Source organism: Anolis sagrei, chromosome 5 (assembly GCF_037176765.1).
Source record: "Anolis sagrei isolate rAnoSag1 chromosome 5, rAnoSag1.mat, whole genome shotgun sequence".
Lineage (NCBI taxonomy): Eukaryota > Metazoa > Chordata > Lepidosauria > Squamata > Dactyloidae > Anolis > Anolis sagrei.
In genome coordinates this window covers 38,186,556-38,207,294 of record NC_090025.1, presented here as the reverse complement: position 1 = coordinate 38,207,294, position 20,739 = coordinate 38,186,556, and the positions used below count along the sequence as shown (strand labels likewise).

Here is a 20,739-nt window from a genome sequence, read left to right as displayed (position 1 = left end):
AAACTGTACTAACATACTGATAGATGAAATATGAGGATTATTACATTTGTACTTTTTGTTCAATCCTGTGAAGGCTAAAACCAATGATAAATGTTACATCTGTATGAATAAAATTTGGCTGTCATTTGCCTATATTTGCATTTTCCAAAGATTTTTCATCACTGTTCTTTAATAAACACAAATAAACTGGGTCAGTAGAAGAACCAAACCAATTGTACTCAAAATATACTCCGAAAAATGAATTGATATTACTGTGGTCTCTGTGAGAGAATGTATTAATACACAGAAGCATTCTCTGATTTTATAAATTAGCAAACTGAGAAGCCTTTTTAGTTTCCTCTGAATTTCATTTACTGTGTGTCTATCTGTAAAGACCTTAACTTCCCACAAAACTAGAGAGTTGCATACATTATTAACAGTAGCTTTTTAAACACTAAATCCTTAAGTGGACAAAACTGAACTATACTAAGAAATAAATAAGACTGAAAATAAATAAATCACAATGTACAACTGTATATAAATCATTCTACAAAACAGATTAATATTGTCAAACTGAAAAGTTCAAACCTTCATATCTATATTAGATAACCTTGAAACTTTAGCTTTTAGAGATTGACCTCAGCAAAATGAAAGTATGTATGTGTTTAAATAACTTCTAAAACATGGGTAGAACAATAAGAGGGAATCTATGAAATATCATGCACAGTTAGTTAACTATCTCAAGATTTGTTATAATGTGCACGTCCAGTTTTGACAATCCATACTATAATATGTTCAGTAGGAGCAAAAAATGTTAATTTATCCTGACATTTGAATTCCTTCATACATACTAATAAATCCCTAAATTGATTTACTTGAATCTAAAAAGGTATTGACAGCAGCAGCACTTCCAGTTAATAGTAATATAAGAACATGTGCATCAGTGCATATCAATGAATACTCTTAGACACCTATTTAGAGGAAAGGAATGCACAAAATCCAAGTTTTTAACTCTTTCTTAAAGTACTGTAGTTTAGGGGTTTGTCTAAGTTCCCTGGGGAGGGTATTCCAGAGCTGGAGGGCCACCGTCGAAAAAGCCCTCGCCCTCGCCTTAACCAACTGCACTAGAGGTGGAGGCGGGACTGAGAGGAGGCAGATCTTAGAGCCTATTTTTAACTTTCATTTCTGCACATTTCATTTGTTTCAGTCATTTGGAAAAAAAATACAGTTTGTAACAAATAATTATAAAGAAAACAAAACTGGGAGTGAACAAATTTTATGTTTACAATATTTATCTAATGTGAAGCAGTTTATAAATATTTATTTATACAGCTTGTTATGTTTTCACAAAATACCTAGGGCTGAAGCTGCAGCCTAGGACAACCATTACACATGTTATTTTATTTTTATTTTTTTTAAAAAAACTCCTCTAAATTCAATTTGCTTGCTCTGAAGGGAGCAGATAATTATCTATGGGTATATCTGCATTGCAGACATAATGCATTAACTTCACTTTAACTCCCATGACTCAATGCTATCTAATCATGGGATTTATAGTTTGGTGGGGCACCAGCACTATTTGGCACAGAAGGTTAAAAACTGCAACTCCCATCATTCCATAACACTGGGCTCTGACAGGTAAAATGGTGTCAAACTGCAGTAATTCTCCAATGTATATGCACCCTATGCTTAGTGGAAAAACTGAGTCAAACTAAAAAACTCAAGATTCTGGAATCTCTTTCAGCTTACCTGAACTTGTTGGTGAGGGAATATGAGTGACATAAGGATGATGTTGAAATTTGGGGGGGTTGTCATTGACATCAGCAACAGTGACAAGAACACTTGTAGAACTGGAAAGAGCATTTGGGAAGCCACCGTCCCTGGCCACAATGATCAAAGTGTAATTCTCCTTAGTCTCTCTGTCCAACAAAGCACTTGTGATGATCTGCCCAGTGGAAGGGTTGATAGTGAACTGTGAATTTCCACCACTAAGGCTGTAACTGCAGAAAAAAAAGTAGGGAAACATTTTAAATGCCTGTTTAAAAGTAAAATGTACTGTATTTTATTATATTTCTACAAATAATCTATCCCATAAATGGGGAAGCAAAATACAGTAGTCTCGCTTATCCAACCTTAACTCATCCAATGTTCTGTATCATACAATGCAGTCTGCTTCCCACCATATCCAGAGCTGTTTTAATACATTGCGAAGTTTTGGTGCTAAATTCCTAAATACAGTGATTACTACACAATGTTACCGTGTACTGAACTGCTTTTTCTGTTAATTTCTTGTAAAACATGATGTTTTGGTGCTTAATTTGTAAAATCATAATGTAATTTGACATTTAACAGGCTTTTCCTTAGTCCCTTCTTATTATTCAACATTTTTGCTTATCCAACGTTCTGCCAGCTCGTTTATATTGGATAAGCAAGACTCTACTGTATTTCTTATCTATTTATATATATAATCCTTTTTATTTCCAAAACAATCTATAAGTCTGATCAAATAAACAAACAAAAGCATAAAAAAAATGGAAATGTAGTTACATTGGAAGATGGTACACAAGTGTGAATGAACGAACGAATGACACAATTCATATTCCTATATTTTATTTATTTTAAAATTAATATTGCAGAATTCTTGAAAAACAATTCCCTCCCATATGTGAAAAGGAGTCCTTAAAACATTTGTCCCTTGACTATTTAGGACTTTAAATCTAGAACTCTGAATCTAGTCCAGAAATATAATAGGAGGCAAAATAGGATCCTCTGGTGCCAATTCAGAGGATCAGGCTTTGTGTAGCACACTCCAATAATGCAATCACTGCTGCCATAAAGCCAATTGTAATTTCTGAACACTCTTCAAATTGAGCCCTTCAGAAAGTATATTATCGTAAGTTTACCTGAATATTGCCAAAATCAAGTGGTCATTCCAATTGTTTCCATATATAGTTGCTAAGGAACTCTAAGCGTCTCAGTAAAAATAAATAGTACTTGAGTACTGGTATGACTTTTTGATATATGATAAGATTTATTTTAAATGTAATTATCTGTGGATAATTTCAGGAATGAAGCCTAAATCCACAAACTGAAAAAAAATGCTTTTGTAATGGATTATGAACACTTCCCTAATTTAATTTGCTTTCTAGAACATTTTACTGTTTTAGCTGAACTAAGGAACTGGCAAAACTTCTCCTGAGTATTCCTTATTTAAGAAAACCCAGTGATATTCATGAGGTCAGCCAAAGTCAGCAGGCAATGTAAAATACATACACACAGACATAGATAGTCTAATATCAATAACTTTCATATTTGCCATATTGTGAAGAGCAAAATTATATTTTTGAAGAAATAATATTTCTATAGTATTCTATTGTTTATATATTTGGGCCATCTATACACAGAACAGTGTATATATGAGAAATGTACATATATAAACAGATTAAAAGTAATAGGTTTGTATAAAAAAGTGCATTGTGTTCAGCTTTATGCTTTCTCTGTCATAGTGACAAAGGAAAATGTATTTCATGAATGCTAAAACAGTGTTTTACATAAATAAATGCACATACATACAAAGTGAATGCATTAATAGTGATAACAACAATAGCAACACAGTTTGAAATCAGAAAAAAGAAAATTGTGATACTTTCTTAGAAATTCTTCATTTCCTTCTAAATTTCAGTCAAGCTGACAAATGTAAATAAGAAACAAAAAGTAGGGCTGGGCGGTTTCGTTTCGTTAATTCGTAATTCGTTAAAAATTCGTTATTTTTTTTGTTAACGAAGCGATAACGAACCATTCTGGAGCAACTTAAAAACGAAATGAATTTTTCAATTTGTTTCGTAAATGCTTCGTATTTCGTTATGTATTCGTTTCGTTATTGGTTTGAGGTCATTTCGTTATTATTTCCGCATGTCTGGGGCAAGTTTTATAGTTGTTTTTTGTTTAATTAGTGAAAAAAAATTATAATATCACACCAACAGTCAACAACAGAGGGAGAGGGAAGCTTCAGAAGTTTTTTTTAGCGTATTGCGCGATCGCGGCCGCCATTAACGAATCGATTCGTTATTGTTTCGTTATTGTTTTGTAATTTTTTTACCATTTACAAAATTTTGTAAATATCAAACTTTTTTAAAGGAAAATTTCAGAATTCTTTTAAATATCGAAACGCAAAAACCCCCAAAAAACGAATAGATTTTAGAAACAAATTTTTCTGTTGTTACCCAGGCCTAACAAAAAGTATAGACTTACTACAAAAGAGACAGAACTTCAATTCTGAGTATACTAAAGCTATCAAATATTAGAAGAATTAAGGAAGGCAAACTTGCAGTACAGGATTTACACACATTGCTTCCCTCCTACTAGACCAGTGGCTCCCAACCTGTTGTGGTTCAGCACCAATGTGATGGGAATGGGAGTGAGGAGCGTGCAGATGGGATTGAGAATAGTGCAGATGTGGGCTCTCAGCTTTCTTCCCATGAATTTAGAGACAGGTCTGTGTCTTCAATGTCTTCACAAGATCGGAATGTGAGTGATAAGGCAGTTGCTGGGAAGCAAGGTCAGACAGTCGGTGGGATGCAAGGCCGCGCAGGCCAGGTGGTGCGAAGGAGTGCGCGGCTGGCAGAGAAGGGTTGACCTCATCTGTGGGAAAACTGCTCGTTAAGGCTTGTTTGATGTTTGCTGTTTTGCTGTGAAACGTATAAGTAATCTGCCTGGACAGAGATCCTGTGTTAGTTCAACGTTGCAATATGGCTTGCAGTAGCCCAGTTCGGGGCTAAGGATTTAGCAACAGCCTGCTTCATGTAACCTTAAGCTGCTTCCTGGTTTGGGGCTTCTTGTTTTGCTTCATGTCTTCTGCTTAAACTTCCAAGGAATATATTGGACTTTTTACTTTGTAACCACTGAATCTTTTACTGCTTTTACTTTGATTGTTTCAATAAACTTTTTACTTCTCAAGATTGGCTGGTTTTGTCTGAGAAAGCAAGGTGAATCTACTCTGAGGCACAACAGTTTGAACTAACCACCAACAAAGCCCTTGCTTCTCCCAGCCACTATGAATCCCGCTGAAGCTCAAGCGATGCAACAACAGCTGGTGACCCTTCAGCAGCAGATAGCAACGATGCAAGGGCAAGCAGCAGCCAACCCTCCGGTTCAGCCGCTAAGGACTCCCATGGCGTTGCCTAACAAGTTCTCTGGAGACAGCCAACGGGTCAAGGACTTCCTGGGGCAGTGTGATGCCTATCTCACAGTGCGGGCAGCGGAGTTCCCAGATGAAGCCGCCAAGGTGGGCTTTGCCTACAGTCTGTTGGAGGGCCCGGCCCTCTCCTGGGCCACCGCGTTACGTGAGGCTGCTTCCCCTGTGTGCAACACCGCCAAGGCTTTTATGGATGAACTGCATAAAGTATGGGGAGGCCAAGTGCACCGGGAGATGGCGGATCGTAAGTTGCGAGTTCTCAAGCAGAAAGAAGGACATTTGGCCGAATACATTTCAGAATTTCGTGTTTTGCAGCGGGAGCTTGCCTGGAATGATGCCGCCTACATGAGTGCTTTCAAGGCGGGGCTCACCCAGGAGATGCAGTTGGAGGTGGCCCGTTCCGCTGTTCCAGCCGATTTGGAGGAGTTGATGTCCCTGTGTATCCGGGTAGATGGGACTATGACTACCCAACGCCATATCCTTGCCGGCTCTCGGCCAGTTGGTCGAAGGGGGGCCGATGCAGGGGTACCACGTCGCTTGGGACCGCCGCCAGCTCATGTGCCTGACGCAGAGGAGCCCATGCATTTGGGTTCCATGCGCCCCAAAATCGATGCGGCGGAAAAGGCGCGGAGACAACGGCTGAACCTGTGTTGGTATTGTGGGGGCAGTGGACATTTTTCTCGGGAGTGCCCCGTAAAGAAGAAGATGACCCCTCGCCTGGCGGGGGCCTCTGGTTCAGCGGAGGCCGTGGCGCCCCCGGCCCAGAGTTCGGGTGAGCAGTGGGCCGAACAGCCGGCGGGGGAAGGCAACGACCGAGTTTAGCTGGGCTCGCTGACTCGGTCTCCACCCCGTTTCCAGAGCCCGCCACTGGGATGCTGTTCTTTCTGTTGGTTTCGTTTTGTATAGCTCAAAAGACTCCCACAGCGGTGCACGCCTTGGTCGACTGTGGGGCCACTAACAATTTCATGGACAGTCGGTTTGTGGAACACCTTGGATTACAATGCTTAGACCTTCAGCCTCCCCGGGATGTACAAAACTTTGATGGGCGCTCGCTGAAAGCTGGGCCGGTCGCTCGCTATACGGCGCCCGTGCAGATGAGGGTCGGGGACCATGTGGAAGAGGTCTCCTTTTTGGTCACGGACCTTCCACACGCTGTGGTGTTGGGAATCCCATGGCTGGCCAAGCACAACCCGACCATTTGGTGGTCCCAGAAACAGTTACGGTTCACTTCGGCCTTTTGCAAAGACCATTGCGGCGGAGAGCGGAAGTGTCGGCTCGCAGAGGTTGCCGCACAGGCTACGGGCCAGCTGCCCGCCAAATACCAAGATTTCTGGGACGTTTTCAGCGAAAAGGAGGCGGAGAGACTTCCCCCCCACCGTCCGTACGACTGCGCTATTGACTTGATTCCGGGCGCCCCGATTCCGCGTGGGCGGTTGTATTCTCTCTCGGAGCCAGAGCTGGCAGCTCTCCGGGAGTTTTTGGATACCAACCTACGCAAGGGGTTCATTCGTCCCTCGCAGTCGCCGGCCGGCTCCCCAGTTTTGTTCGTCAAGAAGAAGTCAGGGGAGCTGAGACTCTGTAATGACTATCGAGCATTGAACAACATTACGATCAAGAACCGCTATCCGCTTCCCCTCATCCCGGAGTTGCTCAACCGGTTGCGAGGAGCTCGGATTTTCACCAAATTGGACCTAAGAGGGGCTTATAATTTGGTGCGTATCCGGGAAGGGGACGAGTGGAAGACAGCCTTCCAGACCCGTTTCGGGAGCTTTGAATACAGAGTTATGGGTTTCGGACTCTGCAACGCTCCAGCCACGTTCCAGCACTTCGTCAACGACGTCTTCCGCGATTTTTTAGACCGTTTTCTAGTCATTTACCTGGACGACTTCCTGATTTACTCGACGAATCCCCGTGACCACACTCAACAGGTGCGTGCGGTGCTTCAGCGCCTGAGGGATCATGGACTATACGCGAAGCTGGAGAAGTGCGCTTTCGACCTAGAGGAAGTAGACTTCCTGGGACACCGCATCTCGGCGGAGGGAATCTCCATGGACCCCACTAAAGTCTCCGCGGTGTTGGAATGGAAATCCCCTGGGAGCAAAAAGGACATCCAAAGATTCATGGGGTTCGCCAATTATTACCGTAAATTCATCCCCGACTTTGCCCGCTGGGCGGACCCTATTACCCAATGCCTGAGAGGTAAACGGCCGTTCCTATGGACTGATGCGGCTGAAAGAGGGTTTCAGCGACTCAAAGAACTTTTCACTTCCCAGCCTATCCTACAACATCCTGATCCTACTAAGTTGTTTGTGGTGCAGGCCGATGCGTCGGATGTGGCGGTCGGGGCAGTGTTGCTACAACCTGCGGGGGATCATCTCCAGCCCTGTGCATATTTCTCTCGACAGTTGACTGCCCCAGAAAGAAACTACACCATTTGGGAAAAAGAGCTCCTAGCCATCAAGTCAGCGTTTGAGACTTGGAGACATTGGCTAGAGGGTGCTCCCCAACCAGTGGAGGTTCATACGGATCACCGCAATCTGGAATATCTCCGTACGTCCCGGAAGTTAAACCAACGACAGCAGCGTTGGGCATTGTTTTTTGAGAGATTCAACTTCCAGATTTGTTATGTGTCGGCGGCCCAAAACAAACAAGCAGATGCTTTGTCGCGCAAGCCGGAATATACTCGGGGCCAAGAAGACTCCTCAGAGTCCTGTATTTTGCGGCCGGAAAACTTTGCATTCACCAGCACAACGAGGCCCCCTTCGACTTTGGCTGAAAGAATCCGGGCACGGCAGCAAGAGGACTTGTGGGTGCAAGAACAACTGGAGGCCGGATTAAAGTTCCCATTTCAAGAAATAGATGGGATGCTGTGTCATCGTTCACAGGTCTATGTGCCGCTCGGCCCCGAGCGGGAGGAAATCTTAAAACTATGCCATGATACCAAGCCAGCGGGACATTTTGGAATTTTTAAAACACTGCAGCTAATCCTGAGGGACTTCTGGTGGCCCAAGATCCGGCGAGAGGTCGAGAAATATGTCAACGGCTGTCCTGTTTGTCACCGCGCCAAGAATCCTACTGGCAAACCGGCTGGTTTGCTACAACCTCTGCCTACTCCGAGTCGGCCCTGGGAAATTGTGTCGGCCGATTTCATCACGGATTTACCAGAATCCCAAGGTTTCACTACCATTCTGGTGGTGGTGGATCTTTTTACCAAGATGGGACACTTCATTCCCTGTGGGGGAGTGCCTACTGCCAAAGAAACTGCCGATTTATTCCTAAGCCACATTTTCCGTCTTCATGGACTTCCAAAGAGCTTGGTGACCGACCGTGGAGCTCAATTTACCTCGCACTTCTGGAAGGAGATACAACGACAGTTAGGCATCGCGAGTCGGATGTCGTCGGCGCATCATCCACAGTCTGATGGCCAGACCGAAAAGACCAACGCCACCCTTGAACAATACTTGAGATGTTTTGTCAATTATCAACAGGACAATTGGGCCTCGCTTCTTGCTGTAGCCGAGTTTGCCTACAACAATGCTACTCACGGGTCGACTCAAGAGGCCCCGTTCTTTGCTAACTATGGATACCACCCCCGGTTCTTTCCCTCCGTGATTGGGCCTGGGGAGGTCCCGGCTGCCACCACTTGGCTGCAGGAGCTCTCAGCGATTCAAGAGATCTTAAAGGCTCAGCTTGAACAGGCAAAGGAGGATTACAAACGGATGGCTGATACCCATCGTCAACCAGGTCCACCGATTCAAGTGGGAGATCGTGTTTGGCTGTCCACTAAACATCTGCCTATCCAACGCCCCTCTCGGAAGCTTGACGCACGTTTTGTGGGACCATACCCAGTGGTGGAACAGTTAAATCCTGTGACCTTTAAACTAAAACTTCCGCACGGCATGCGGATTCATCCAGTTTTCCATCGGTCTTTGCTGCGACCCGCCACGGAAGTCCGGCCGGATGCTGGCGGGGCTCCTCCGCCCCCCCCGATTCTACGCGATGGCGAGGAGGAGTTCGAAGTAGCGGACATTTTAGACTCTCGTCGTCATCACCGCAAGTTACAGTACTTGGTGGACTGGGTGGGCTATGGGCCTGAGGAGCGCTGTTGGGTGGATGCTCGGGATGTTCATGCTCCTCTCCTAGTGTCCCGTTTTCACCGGGCCTACCCGGCCAAGCCCGGGCCGGTGGGGGGCCCACGGGGGGGCCCTAGGGGGGGATAGTGTTGTGGTTCAGCACCAATGTGATGGGAATGGGAGTGAGGAGCGTGCAGATGGGATTGAGAATAGTGCAGATGTGGGCTCTCAGCTTTCTTCCCATGAATTTAGAGACAGGTCTGTGTCTTCAATGTCTTCACAAGATCGGAATGTGAGTGATAAGGCAGTTGCTGGGAAGCAAGGTCAGACAGTCGGTGGGATGCAAGGCCGCGCAGGACAGGTGGTGCGAAGGAGTGCGCGGCTGGCAGAGAAGGGTTGACCTCATCTGTGGGAAAACTGCTCGTTAAGGCTTGTTTGATGTTTGCTGTTTTGCTGTGAAACGTATAAGTAATCTGCCTGGACAGAGATCCTGTGTTAGTTCAACGTTGCAATATGGCTTGCAGTAGCCCAGTTCGGGGCTAAGGATTTAGCAACAGCCTGCTTCATGTAACCTTAAGCTGCTTCCTGGTTTGGGGCTTCTTGTTTTGCTTCATGTCTTCTGCTTAAACTTCCAAGGAATATATTGGACTTTTTACTTTGTAACCACTGAATCTTTTACTGCTTTTACTTTGATTGTTTCAATAAACTTTTTACTTCTCAAGATTGGCTGGTTTTGTCTGAGAAAGCAAGGTGAATCTACTCTGAGGCACAACACAACTTGTGATCCATGGACCACCGATAGTCCCCAAGAATGAAAATATGGTCTGTGGCCTCATTGTTACTACACCGTTACCTTGAAACCATGCGGCAACAAAAGCAACTGTTTTCGCGATGTCGGAAGGGAAAGGCTGACCACCCATGAAAGATTATTACTATCACATCAGCTCTAGATTACTAAATATGTTTTTCTGTGGGTGAGCAGATGGCGACTACTGGATGACATATGTTCTGCATCAGAAACTAGAGCTGATGTGGTCTATCAAATGCAATTTTCTGAATCAGCACCCCAAATAACCAAACTAAATTAAAGTTGATCAAAAACTGATTTATAACCCTTTTGGTACCAATGCTGGAGAGTGGCCCCTGGACAAAGTGGATCCTGGTCAAGTGGTCCCTGGCCAAAGTGGTTCCTGGTCAAGTGGTCCCTGGCCAAAAAAAAGGTTGGGAACCACTGCACTAGACTATAGTAAGCCAAAGTGAATGGTAACTAACATTTATATCTAGCCATTTATTCTAAGAAAATACCTTCTGCATACAATGAATTACTCAATTCTTGTTTAAAAAGAGAGTAATTACTAGAACATAATATTATTTGCAATACGTACAAATAATAGGGAAGTGATCCACATCTCTAAATTCAAAAGAACAATTTTAGAGTGAATGTCACTGTGTAAGGTAGGATTAACCACAGGATCACAGTAAAAAGTGAAGAACGAACAAGGTTTCTACTATCACAGTTCTTTTGGGTTTTATATAGGAAAAAGAAGATTGATGAGGGCAGAATTACTTCCTACTACATCATACTTTAAACCTCCATGCAGCATAAAATTGCATGGATTCCCTGAGACAGGTATCATGAATAATATTTCACACAATATGTTCAATAGTATCATAGGATGTTGTTCACCAAGAGCAACAGTTTGGGTCTAATTATGAGGAAGCTTTTTTTTTTAACTGGGGTTTAGATGTTCTTGCTGTTTCTATAAACACTAAGCAAACTGGAATGAAATCTTAATCACCCTAGAGAAATAGTTGTATACAGGGTCAATTTCATGCCCAGTTGGCAATAAGCTAATCACATCCCCCAAAACTGAATATATTCTAATTCTAATGTAACAGCCCTACTTCATTATTTTTTTTTTGGGGGGGGGGGATAGAAATGATATTTGAAAAGATTATCAGAACACTTACAACTGAAATAAAAAAAATGGAATTCTCATTTTTATTACTGATTGTTTGGAATTATATATGTGGTGGGTAAAAATGTTGGCTGAAGGATTCCTTTCACAGGCGCATGCATTCTTACAAAAATACATGTATGTGTGCCTGATTTTTGTTTTGCTCATTTTAGGGTGAGCAGGAGAATTCTAGTGACCCTTTCAATCAGTTAGAGGTTTGGCACTTACCTTACTTAACTTTATGAGGCTTTTTTGTTTAATGTTTGGGGGGGGGGAAGCTTCATGCCCACTTCTGGCAGTGCAAAACTGGCTTGGCAGAACTTTTAGGAATGCCCAAGGGACTACTTAGGTCATATTCTTCCTCCAAGGCATTCCGGGAAGTGCTGCTGGTCTACAGAGAGATGTGTGCTGCTAGGAGCAGGTGTTATGCTTTTTTAAAAAAGTTGAAAGCAACAAAAATCCCTCAGACACCTCGTAAAGTTAAGAAAAGCAACAATAAAAACAATAGCAAAAAAGAAATTCAAATGAACACCAAATGTAGCTATGTTGGTTTGAGATTCACAGTTGGACAACTGTAAAAAACGTTTTTTAAAGTGTGCAGGCATTCATGTTCTTCATAACTCCCCATCAGGCTAAATAGTATTAAAAGAAAAACAAAAAAGGTCAACCTGAGACAAAAGTTGAAACCAAAAGAAAGGTAATGAAGCTTAGCTGAGGACTGAATGAACAAATCACAATTAAAGTAAGTGCCAAGCAATAATGCTCACACTGAAACACTTTAACACAAATGTGCTCCAATTTTATCAATTGCTTTTTATATATCTTTCTAAGCATGCTAATACTACTGAGCATGCTACTAGTTATTAGTAGCTGCCCTGGGAAGGTTTTCCCCTCAAAAGTGGGTGATACACTAAAAAAAAAAATAAGGCAGTATATGTGTGTGTGTGTGTGTGTGTGTGTGGACTGTGCGACCAATGAAAACAAAGTTTCAATATTAATTACTAAATTATTGTGATTTAACTGTTCCTCCGCGAAGTTTCAGAACATTTCACTCATTCACTGATTTTTGAGATTTTTTTTTTAAATTGATGAACACTTTTTAAAGCTACAAGAGTTATCTCCTTGAATTTCTATTTTTAATGATATAGCATAACCAGGGCATATTTCCCCAAGTTTCAGAAAGATTTGTACATCCACTGATTTTTGTGGTATTTTAACCAATATAAACTTAACAATATTATTTTACTGGAAGATCCCAGTGGCCATCCAGTCCAACCCCCTTCTATCAGGCAAAAAAAGCAAGCACAGTCAAAGCACCCCCAACAGATTCCCATCCACCCTTTGAAATAATAATAATAATAATAATAATAATAATAGGAAATCTACTAGGTAAACTTTGGAATTACTGCCCCTCAACTTTACATACCTCACAGGGTTGATTCAACTCCAAACAATCCCCCTTTACTTGGAAATCCCTTTAGAATGAACATGGATTTCCCCCCAACAAAACTTTCAGGGAGCAGGAGGAGGCACAAGGTGGTAAGCAGAATTCTGGGAAATTTTGGCAGAGAATTGAAAAGGCCCCTCCCTAAACTAAATTTCCCAGAATTCAACTTACTTCAGAATACTGGGGTTGCTCCCGTTAAAGCCACATTGTGATGGTGTATGTCTGTCTCTCTCTGGCCCAGCCATGTGCTGGAGGGGCTTCTTCCTTGCCCGGCCATCCAGCTAGGCATCCTGACCAGGTCCCACTTGCTGCTTCCTTTGGGGAAAGAGTGGGGCTTCTCCATTAACTCTAGGTCTCGCCATCTGCTTTAAGGCCCTTTGGGGGAACCAAACCCAGTTCTTTTTTTGGGGGGGGGGAGAAGTGGCACCTACAATGGAGACCCGGAGCCACTTACAAGACTTGCATAACTCATTCAAAAGTCATAGGTCAGTGTTTTGAATCTTAAGTTTTTTGCTTGGGTGCCCCCCGCGTTTCTAAATATCACTTCGTATGTATGAGTCTTATGAAATAGATTATGACAAATGAGTTACAAATGACATTTTGTACAGATATATATATATATATATATATATATATATATATATATATATGCTAACTGATGTCATAATATTTTTGTCTTCAAAACATTTCTGCTCTTTGATTTCTTTTAAATAATCTGAACAAATTATTAATTTTGGTCTGTTTTTCTATGTCACATTGTTTAGGATTGTTTTATTGCATATGCAATTTAATGCCATGTCCTTAATTCAACCATATTTTCAAAACTTGATATGCCAAGGTTTCTAAAACATTTCTAACCCAGTTAAGGCTACAAAGTATACTTACTTGGTATTACGTTTTATTAAATTCTGGGTCAAACATGCATAGAATTGTACTTTTCCTAAACCAAGTACAAACTCAGTTCTTGTGGGGTTTTTCGGGCTATATGGCCATGTTCTAGAGGCATTTCTCCTGACGTTTCGCCTGCATCTATGGCAAGCATCCTCAGAGGTGAGGTCTGCTGGAACTGGGGAAAAAAGGGGGTTTATATATCTGTGGACACAGCATTTTATTTGAGAACACAAAAATGCTGGACCACTCTCACAACCACCATGTCAGACTACACAGAGAAGCCATTGAAATCCACAAACATGTGGACAATTTCAACAGAAAGGAAGAAACCATGAAAATGAACAAAATCTGGCTACCAGTATTAAAAAAATCTAAAATTGCAACAGCAAAAACAGCAGAGAGAAAAACAGGCAGGGACATCTAATCACCTTTCAAGAAGAGTGATTAGGGTCCCGCCAGGACCCTAAGATCTTCTGGGGAGGCCCTGCTCTCTATCCCGCCTGCTTCACAGGTGCGGCTGGCGGGTATGAGAGACAGGGCCTTTTCTGTGGTGGCCCCGCGGCTATGGAACGCCCTGCCCTTGGAGGTAAGATCAGCCCCTTCATTGATGATATTCCGAAGAAGATTGAAGACCTGGATGTTTAAGCAGGCATTTGGTTAACCCAATGCAACGAATGGTAACTGACTAAAGGACTGGCAACATGGATGACGAACTGGATCACGTTTTTAGTTAAGAGTCGAACTGGATTGGTATTGATGTATGAATTGTGCTTTTATGTTTTTTATGTTTTTTATGGTTTTAACTGTATACTGTTGATTGTTATATTATGTTGTAAACCGCGTTGAGTCGCCGGCTAGGCTGAGAAACGGCGGTATATAAATATAGCAAATAAATAAATAAATAAATAAATACTCCAGGCACATGTCAGCCCATTGTATGCTAATCAAGGTGGTCAGTTGAAAGATTCACACCTAGCCCAACTTACAAAAGCCCTTTGTGTCACCCTGGTCATTCCACAGATATATAAACCCCCTTTTTTTCCCAGTTCCAGCAGACCTCACCTCTGAGGATGCTTGCCATAGATGCAGGCGAAACGTCAGGAGAAATGCCTCTAGAACATGTCCATATAGCCCGAAAAAAACCCACAAGAACTGAGTGATTCCAGCCATGAAAGCCTTCGACAATACAAGTACAAACTGATTTCAAAGAGTGCATGCCAACAAATTTTTGTCACTGTACACAGTTCTCAAACTGTATCACTACAGATGGGCATCAGTAGCATCAGAATAAAATCACATACCTAACAGACTGTATTTTTAGATTCAGGGGGCAGAAATAATAACAGTTTTTACTTCTTTTTTCAGTGGAAGTGAATACAAAAGCCAATTCTACAATGCTATTTTTTCAAGCTTATGATGATTTCCTAATTTCCATGAATTAGCATATGTAATTAATAGCTTCATTATGCCATATTTTAGGGAATGTTAAGTTGGATTGTTTTCATGCAAGCACAGAGATGCCAGAAGTGCCAAATTATCACGAAAAGAATAGTGTTATGCTATTCTGGTCATTTTAGTCCTTCTATAGTTCAATAACTAGAAATGAAGATTCTTTTATTCAGCTTGGTAAAATGTTTTAACCTGCAAAAAAAGAAACAGGTAGTGTTGCTTCATTTATACCTTTCAGTAAACTAATCTTTATGATCTCCTAAACTGGAGGGAAAAACCTTATCCTTGGTTTCTAGAGTATCAGATAGTGTTAAATAAAAACATTAATCTTTCCTACATTGCATTAGCCAAACTTCACTCCTGTGAGAAAAAATTCAAGCTGATATTGCTACTTGGACTATTTTTTTCTGATGGTGAAGTTGTAATAGTTTAATAGACTTTGGAGATCATAAGAATGTTGGTGTGATCCTCAACAAAAAAGCAGTTTCCTAGGCAATGTGACTTCCTACTAAGGACAGTAAAGCATTGTACAATTATTTGACTGTCAGGACTCCAACCACTGAAATTGGCTCAACAAAAGGTAGGCTCCCATGATGAAGACAAATCCGCCTATTGGACTCAGACAACACCATGTAAGACTCAAAGCTGATGGTTTGTTTTGACAGTTGGGTGGGTTTCTGAAGTAATGGTAGCAGGATGGATGGGGCTGATGGCACATCCAACTCAGAGCTTTTCTGCTAGTTGCCTTTATCAACTTTGCTCTGAACATAGAAGGAAAGGCAAGAGGAAACAGCCACACAGCATGTAGGTGGTTTATCAATATGGCTAACAGTCTACCCAAACACTCATACTCCAATTTCATAGACGCTCAGTCCTTTTGTTTCTCTCCTTCATTGATCTCCACAAATGAACAGGCAAAGGGGAAGTATTGCTAGCTTGGTCCAAGAATGGAAAGCAGGCACAGCACCAGCCGTTCCATGTCTATATAGGATCCCAATGAAAAAGAAGAGTGAGATGGATTGCATTTTTTTGAAAGAGAGAATTCTTTGGAAACTGCCTTACACTGTGTAATCCATCATTTGGAATCAAATGCCTCTACGTGTGAGTGGATATATACTTTTCATTTCTCACATTTTTATAAATACCAACCTTTGAATACTCCTTGAAAAGTAACTAGGATGATTGCTCTAGTAACAGGAGGAAGATTGTTTAAAATATTGATTCATGCTTGCAAAAATGAAATAAATGAAGTTACATCCCTACAGTACTTTTATGCCCTATTTTTCAAAAGTAATTTAACAAGTGACATGGAGCAGTTCGATTTAAACTACAGCTTAGCAATATTGTTCAGTATAACAGTGAATCTTCAGGCTATGTTAATTCAATTGAAGGACTATAAAAATGGGGACCTAAAGGAATATATCAAAAAACATTTTTAAAAACTTCATAAGCATAGATCATACCTGATGATAGCATTCACTGATGCATCAGCATCTGAGGAGTTTACAAGCAACACATCTGTCCCTGTAGGCGCATCCTCTGGAATGGTTTTCAAATACATGTTAAAGGCAAATTTGGGGATGTTGTCATTGACATCATCTACTTTGACAGCAATAGTACCAGTACCAGTAAGGGTAGGACTTCCTGGGGGAAAAAAGAGATGTGAAATGCTAGAGGTTACCACAAGTTACAATACTAATGCTGAATCTGCCACTCTTCATTTATTCTCTCACACTAGAACATGTCACAGTTCACAGGGCTAGAAAATAAAATCCATGAAAAGATTAAGGTCACTATCTGTTTTGTACAGGAGGTCATAAGAAGTAGGCAGTCAAAAGAAGTTTTGACCCTCGTATTATTTAGTACTATCTTTGCTGCTGACAAAAAGAAACTTTGAACAATTGTTGAGTTACAGAGATTTGGATTAAAGTGAACATTGGGACTGGCCTCCCAACAGTGTCAACTAAAATAAATGTGGATAAAACCAGAGTGCGGAAAATCTGCATGCCAATGTGTGTAACAAAATCTTATCAGTCAGGAATGGTTAGAGAAAAACCAAGTAAGAATGTGCTGATTTGAGGTAGAGAAGCAACAAGAATGGTGAAGAGGAATGCTAGCTTTTCTGCTGAGAGTAATTTCTGTACAGGCCATGAGTTCTCCACAGAATTGCAAGGTACTATTTAAAAGGGGAATAATCACACCTAGAATTTCACAGCAGACTGGAGCAGGAAATTTTATGACAGTCTTGTAATATTCAGGTTTATTGACAAATACAACGGTAGAGCAGAGGTGGCAACTAAAGACCATATGAACTTACAGAAAAGAATGATAATACTATAACTCAATTAGATAAGTACAAGGAATACAGTGAAAAGGAAAGAAAAGGAGAAGCACATTTTGAAAAGAAAAAGAGATTAGAATTTAATAGGCAACCACGAAGAATAAGACTGGAAGATGACAAACTTTCTCCTCTCTTATTTTCCCCTCCCCCTTTTCCGAGACCCAAACCTAGTAATCCCCAATCCCAACCCTTTGTACCCTATCCTACTCAAAACCTACCTAAACCTGTTTCCTATGCTACTGCTTCCCTTTTTCAATTGTATCTATATGTATACAAATAAAACCCCCAATAAAAATTATAAAACATCTTGAGAAGCAGCTCAGGGTTATCAAGTACTGCTTTTTGGGACCCAAAACTTCATATATAAACATGCATGTACATACTCTGCACTGCTCCCCCATCATAGGGCTCAGGTAAGTAAAGGGATCCACCCCACAATACCCTTTCACTCACTAACCAAAGAGATCTGCCATTCACGATGTTTTTTGGTGATCGATTACTGGAAACAAATGTGGGCTCAATTTTCATGGACTTAATTTTCACATGGGAGAGTACCTGAAATTGCTGATAACTTCTGAAAAGAGGTGAGTGGGTTAACTGGAAGATCTTGTACTACATTATGCACCATGCGTTACACAACAGCATCTAATCATTCATATGTATTGTGGTTTCTACAGTGTTGGTGCAATGTGGCTGTGCATGTGGATATTTGCACGATGCTAAGAGGATGCTGGATTGAAGTCAAAGTTGCCCAATCTCACCTAAGAGCACTATGACAGGATTTGCTTTGAGTACATTCATCAATATGAAACAAATATTGTTATAGCTATAATAAAGAATGATTTGCTAATAGTACCCTGGCTATTTCAGAAGCTGTATTTTTTTCCTGTATCAGATAAAGAAAAACCTCTATCTATAAGATGGGCTGAGATGGCTTTATTGTTGTCTGTATTACTGTTTTATTTCTTACTTTGATTGACAGAATTATTTTTATGTTACTTTTTATTACAGATTGGTAATCTCTTATCTGGAATTCCAAAATCCACATGGATGGCTGACATTGTGATACCTTTGCTTTCTGATGGTTAAATGTTTACAAACTTTGTGTCATTCACTAAATTACTTAAAAATATATTGTATAAAATTACCATCAGGCTATGTGTATATGAAACTTAAATGAACTTCATGTTTAGACCTCTGGTATGTATGTAGATATTTCAAAATCCAATAACAAAAGGAAATGCATAAAATATCAAAAAGCCAAAGCACATTTGATTTCAGGTATTTAGGATAAGTGAAACTTATTGTTGATATATGCAATTTTACAGTGTCTCATAGATGCATATAATTTGATTTTGAATTATATATGTCCTCTAAAAAATTCAAATGAAGTCAATGTGTGTTTTGAAATGATACTAAGCATATGTAAAGGGTACTGGGAAGGTCAAGTATAAAATATAATTCACTTCACATTCAAAGAAGGATGAGACAATTCTATCAACAGGTTTTTAATTTGCTGTGGTTTTATACAGTATTTTCTGAGATACACATATCATGTACAGCACAATATATTCTTGTTAAATAGAAGCTTTCAAAAATGTTGGTTTTCCATCTCAAATTAAAATTCAAAACCCTTAAAATGTTTTTTAATTGCTTACTCTTTTGAAAACTCACTGCTGTTAAACACACACACACACACACACAGAGAGAGAGAGAGAGAGAGAGAGAGATGTGTGTTTTTCAATAAACTGGGGACTTAAGTCTAGCTTGCCCCTTAATGACTCCAGCATAACCCACACTAAGCTGCCTTCCCTTTGTTATTGAATTATACTTTAAAACACCCTGTTCAACTCCCGAAGATTAACCTACAGGATAAGTATTCCCAGCCATATGTTCATGTTTTACCGCTCTTATCCTAGCAATTAAGATTTCTGTATTCTTGGAGCTGAAGAATTAACTAGCTGACTTTCAGTTTCTAAATGGCAGCATTCTGTTTAATCAGCAATCTGAGGCCAATGTTTCTGCAAACTACTGAAATACTGTGAAAGCTGGGAAACTGGCTTAAAAAACATTTCATTTCACTTCATGTTCTTGCCTAGCATCTGCAATTATAGCAACTATCTCAATTAATGGCCTTCATGGAACATTATAACACATAGACTAATAGAAAAAGAAGCAACTACACCTAATATCCTTTTTAGCACAGTACCAAAGATCAGAATCAATGTGTTGATGCTAATTATGTTAGTTGTTCCATTTTAAGAAAAGCAGACACATTGGAATCTGTTTCTCTTAGATAATCGGTGATGAACAAATTCAATTATTTTCAGTGGTCTACTCGTTTGGAATCTTGGAGTTTGGTGGCATTGGTAAATTGTCAATCCCCTGCTTTATTTTGCTTTATCATAAATAAATATAATCATCATCATCATTCCACAGGGAAGGAATGAAGTGGAAAGGGAAATAATATTTACCATTTTTTAAATTTTCTGGCTGAAAAAAAAATGGTTTTTCTGAAACTTGGGAAATACTGTGAGAATTAATAACACAGTAGTGAAAATTATTCACAGTATTCACATATCAAAATGTTTTCAGGACATTAGTTTGAATAGAAATACTCATAATTCTTCTGTACTAAAATTGGGAAACAACACATGCCCATCTCAAATTGTGTTTTTAAATGACATCCTTTTTTGCAGAAAAACCACAATTTTCATAGAACAAATCTACGTGTATTTCTGCATAGAATGATTTCCTGAAACACCTTTAGTTTGGAAACACTAAGGTTAGCATAGTGCAGAAATATTATTTTGTCTCACACAGCAGGGAAAAAACTGTGGAAATTATTTTCTTTCACCTCAAGGATGAAATAACTGAGTATTTGTTGCTGAGCCAATAGCTAGATGAATGAGAATAAAAAAACGAAGCTGTAGTCTGTCAAAAGAAACAGAATTCTATGATCCATGAAATGATCCATGAGCAATTTTGTCATGATCTCTGGCTCATGCCATACAACTGACACAAATCACATAGCCATGGGACATTGGGCCAAAATGAAATGCAGGACAAATGGACCAGCCATAAAACTCAATTGCCCAAAGGTGATGGGAGAACCTGGCTTTGATATGGGAGGGCTTTGATATGGCGCCAGGATTCCTGAATGAGTGATTTACAGTATTGTAATTAGTACTATATAGGAGGCCTGTAATCGAAGCTCTTGTATTCTGAACAATAAAGGCGTTGATATCTACTCCACTTGTGATTCTCTGCGTGATCCTTCATAGGAGAATTCTCCAGAGCCACACAGCTTGTAACTGAGATATCTGACAAATTTGGACCTCCACTCCCCCTTTATATAAGAAGTGGATCATTTGAGTAAACTCTTTGACACTGCAGGTAGTTATAGG

At 40.5% G+C, this 20,739-nt stretch overlaps 1 protein-coding gene across 1 annotated transcript in view; it reads right to left on the bottom strand.

The window, feature by feature from the left end:
* FAT4 (FAT atypical cadherin 4) overlaps positions 1-20,739 on the bottom strand; it is a 150,205-nt gene that overhangs the window by 33,305 nt on the left and 96,161 nt on the right. Inside the window, exons 7-8 of the mRNA XM_060778958.2 lie at positions 16,455-16,635; positions 1,729-1,979 (exon numbers count right to left, since the gene is read on the bottom strand). Of these exons, the coding sequence (XP_060634941.2) occupies positions 1,729-1,979; positions 16,455-16,635 (432 nt within the window). The remainder of the gene's footprint in view (positions 1-1,728; positions 1,980-16,454; positions 16,636-20,739) is intronic.